The following is a 4,230-nucleotide window of genomic DNA, read 5'->3' as shown; positions in this document are numbered from 1 at the left end:
TCTCCAACCGGATATTGAGCCTATGTTACTCGCCCCAAGCAAATACAGCGGCCTCTTGACACTTTGGACTTCTCTCCATACACCAAACTCATAAAACCGCTTTTAGATTCCCATCTTCAAGCAGCACTGCCCTAGCTATAGTTTAAATCTATTTACAAACACTACCAAACCAATGTATTATTTTATTTTTGTTGATTAATAAATTTAACATTTCAAAAAAAAATTATATGTTTTAATATAAACAAAATTTTTATAATGAAATTATGTTAACATATATTTACAGTTTATGTATATGACCCGTGAAACAACTACACATATTGATGTTGTTTTTATAGTTTTGAAATTGCAAAGTAATGGATGTTATTATAGTTAATAATACACCCACTTCTTGTTAAATATTTTTATAGTGTTGTATAGTTTTCTATTATATTAAATATTTCATAGAACATACAATTTTTCTTGTTTTGTAGTTTAGCTTTGTTTAAGTTTTATTTTAAAAGTAATTATTATTATGTGAGATACAAATACTATTATTAATAATATACTTATAATTATGTAAAATGTTTTAAAGACCAAAAGATTTTTTGTTAAATTGGTTTATGTATTGAGGTGATTATATAATTGTAAAAATAATGGTTACAATTAAATTTATGTTGAATAGAAATGAAAATATATGAGAAAAATGATAAAGTTTTATGATCAAAGTTGCAAAGATTTAGAGGAGTGAAACACTGAAACCTTATATAAACAATTTAACCATATGATATTCACACTTTACATTTAACCTCTCATCTGTCATAACTTATTACATATGACTTGCAAATTCTTGTATATCTATATTAAAATATTACCAAAAAAGGTTTCAATTTTTTAATCGAGTAAATTTTTTTAAATACATTTATTTTTAAAATCAAATTGGAGTATCTCTAACTTTAAAAATTTATTAACCTATGACACATTTATTATATTCTTTTTTAAGGTATGAATATCTTTTGTAGGGAGATTTTGTTATTCTAATTTCCTGACCGTCATCTTTTATTGGGCTCTATGTACATTCCCAACCTATAAACCCATCTTTCTTAGTAGGTTATATGTTAATTTCCGGTATGTGGGCTCATCCATACAACACGGTCGGTTTACTATGTTTGGGAGGTTTTGAGACTTGTTTACCAAACCCACAAATCAGCACATGATTTTTTCTGTATTTTGTTTTCACTTGCACAGTTCTGATAATCACTTATGGTGAAATTATTCTAGCATAAACACGTAATTGTGAAGTTCTCATATAACGTAGTACATTTTAGTGACATTGGTGGTTTAATCAATTTTTTAAACCTCTCCACATGTACCGTTGTATATCTTGAAATCGAGGTGTTATGAATTAAAACTTAAATAATGATGATAATGAACAATTAAATCAAATTGGTTTTTAATAAGAATTTATAATAAAGATTTAGAAAAGTGACATTTTTAAAAAGTGGTTATGGAAAATGATATTTTTGAAATTCTTCCTATTTGATTTTGTCTACATAAAAAAAAAGTAATAATGCAAATAAAAATTGACATTGGCCTGACCAAGTTCGGTACAATGTTAACATAAGCAGAAGGAATTGTTTCTCTCCATACTCAAATACCTAACAATGTACGTTCATGATGATACATTTCACATGTCCTTTCAATCTATATAACCAGCCAAAGTATCTAACTTTTTTCGTATGAAGATATCTAACTTCCTCATTTAATTTGCTTTCACTAAATTTCGATTTTTACTAACAAACTAAAATGATAAAGAATGTTGTCTTTTCAACAGATAACAACATAAATCTGTTTTGGAAGTAATTGTTTCGTTCGTAATTATTTATATTTTTTCTTGTCATTCTTTATGCTGTTTTTCACTTATTTAATGTACTTTATTAATGAGTATTATTTAATTAGACTTCATCAGAAAATCCCAAGCCATTATTATCTATGATCATTAGTTCTAACCATTTTTATATTAAAAATCAATTAAAACTAATATTTTTCTCCATCATATCAAGTTAGCAACCAACAAGGATTAGATTTGTGGGCCTCTGCCTCCCAATTAAATTCAAATTAATTTTCTTGTCTTTTTATCATGTTGTATAAAATTTGAAAAATATAGTTTAAAGCTGAAGCCTAAAAATTTATAATATTTTATTTTAACATTAAAAGCTGGGAAGACATATCCCTGAATAAACTGTTTTTTTTTTATTTTTTATCATAGCACAATCAAGAAATTTTGAGCTTAAATAATATATTCGGTCTCGAGTTATCATGCACTTCACAAAAAGATAATCATGGGAAATAGTGTGAAACCTAACTCCACCATTTCCATAAAAATAAAAAGTAAAGCTATACGAGTGGTCTCTCAAAAGAATCAATTTTAAAACCTTTAACATTCGCTCCAGAGGATTTAATCTGTACAGTTTAATTTCTTTTTAAATAATGAATAATTTAGTTATTGAGTTAAAGCAATAATTGTGTTACTATATTCAGCTACCTTATCACAAGAGAAAGAACCTTCCATATATGTTAAAGGAACAATCAATCTCATTCATTCATTCATCAGTAAATAACACATATTGGATTCGTTACCAATTCCTTTTACAAATACACTGTCTTAAGTGGACATTGAATTGAAACGATATATGCTTCGTCATAATCAAAATACAATAATATGACCCAAATATAAAACAAATTAAACAGTATAATACATTCAAAAAACAACAACAACATTCTTCATATATTACATCAGAACCCTAAACTTTTCCTAAACAACATTCCCAAACCCCAAAAGCATCCAATTATTATAAATCTTTCACTGCTTCAACCTCATCCGATCTATAAATCTCTTATAGTTTCTTCTTAAATTCACAAAGAAACACAAGCCGTTTATGTAAAAGAAGGGGGGGGGGGGGGGGGGGGGAGAAGAAGAAGATAGCAAATATAATATTTTCAGTTTCATCTGTATAACACACACAAAGACACAAACAAACTCATAGCTAGCTCTAGTTTTTTTCTTGTCTAATTTCCAGTAGAAGGAGGTGAATTACAGTCACAAACAACCTCGGTTTCGATTTCTCTTCGATGGAAACTGCGGTGGCAGCCACAGGCGGCGCACGTTAGAGCTGCCAATGTACCTTCTTCACCCCGGCTTGCCATGAACTCTCGACAGCCGTCAACGGCATAACCTCCAACCGCGGCGGCATGGTTCTTCTGACACTCACCGTATCTCACAGTTCTCACCGTCAGAGATGAAGCTGTTGACGAGCTTCTAGAAGGTTCTTCCGGGGAAGATCTCCTCAATACCACCTGACGCTTCCTCATGCTTTTCTCCCTTCAATTCCCCTCTCAGCTCCTTCTTCTGCTTCTTGACTTTTTAATGGAATCTAAAGTTGTAATAACGTGTATATATTAAAGAAGAAGAGAAAAATATATAAATAAGTTTTAATTTCTTTAACTTTAATTTCTACGGTTGGAAATAGTTAGGGAGTTAAAGATCAAGACAATTGCAAGAGGCCCTCAGCTGTTAACCCTAACCCTAGATGAGTTATTTATAGCATTTCTGATAGCAATTGGCAACCAACCTTAGATATTTTTTTTGCAACTGCATACGTATGTGTATGTGTATGTGTGTGTGTACATGTCCATAGAACATGGTATATATTGATGCATTATCACAACCAATCAAACCCAGTAAGCTAATCTACCTGGAAAACCCAAGTTTTAATGGTATATATATGTATGTAAATATGTATGTATTGTACTTTTAATTCCTTTGACCTCCACAACTATGCATTCATATATATATATATGCATCCGATTATAATTACATGTTTTGTTTTCTTGTGACCAATCTAAATATGGTGGAAGTTTCTTTTTATTTCTGGCTAATGTTATATAAAATTCGTTAATAGGTATATAATTGTTTTTTGGAATAATAAGGCACTTTCATTATGCTATAATGCAAACAAGTTGTCTCAACCGGTTAGATGAAATTGAGTAAGTTTGGAATTTACTCTGACTTAAGAACGAGATTTCAAGTTTCATCATAGTTCTAATTTTTGATCCGAATGGACGGACCAAATTGTCCGTAACTCGAGAGATACAAAAACAAAACATTCACGAGACATGGAGCCACCACTTTGTGAGTTAGGCATCCGTCTTTAGTTGAAAATATCACCCATATACATTGTATTTGGATCTCCC

General features: G+C 30.1%; 1 protein-coding gene across 1 annotated transcript; it reads right to left on the bottom strand.

Moving 5' to 3' along the window:
• Window positions 1-2,553: 2,553 nt before the first annotated feature.
• Window positions 2,554-3,987, bottom strand: LOC147942329 (mini zinc finger protein 2). Its single transcript, XM_087456296.1, has one exon. The coding sequence runs from the start codon at window positions 3,346-3,348 to the stop codon at window positions 3,046-3,048; it is 303 nt and encodes a 100-aa protein (XP_087312422.1). The 5' UTR covers window positions 3,349-3,987; the 3' UTR covers window positions 2,554-3,045.
• Between the last annotated feature and the right edge of the window lie 243 nt (window positions 3,988-4,230).

This window comes from Camelina sativa, chromosome 6, assembly GCF_030686135.1.
Source record: "Camelina sativa cultivar CO46 ecotype springtype chromosome 6, ASM3068613v1".
Lineage (NCBI taxonomy): Eukaryota > Viridiplantae > Streptophyta > Magnoliopsida > Brassicales > Brassicaceae > Camelina > Camelina sativa.
Note: the sequence above shows the minus strand (reverse complement) of the source record. Positions and strands in the feature narration are given on the sequence as shown.

What these genes read in the sequence shown, in the direction of transcription:
- LOC147942329 (XM_087456296.1), bottom strand. Translation starts at nt 3,348, where the DNA reads ATGAGGAAGCGTCAGGTGGTATTGAGGAGATCTTCCCCGGAAGAACCT.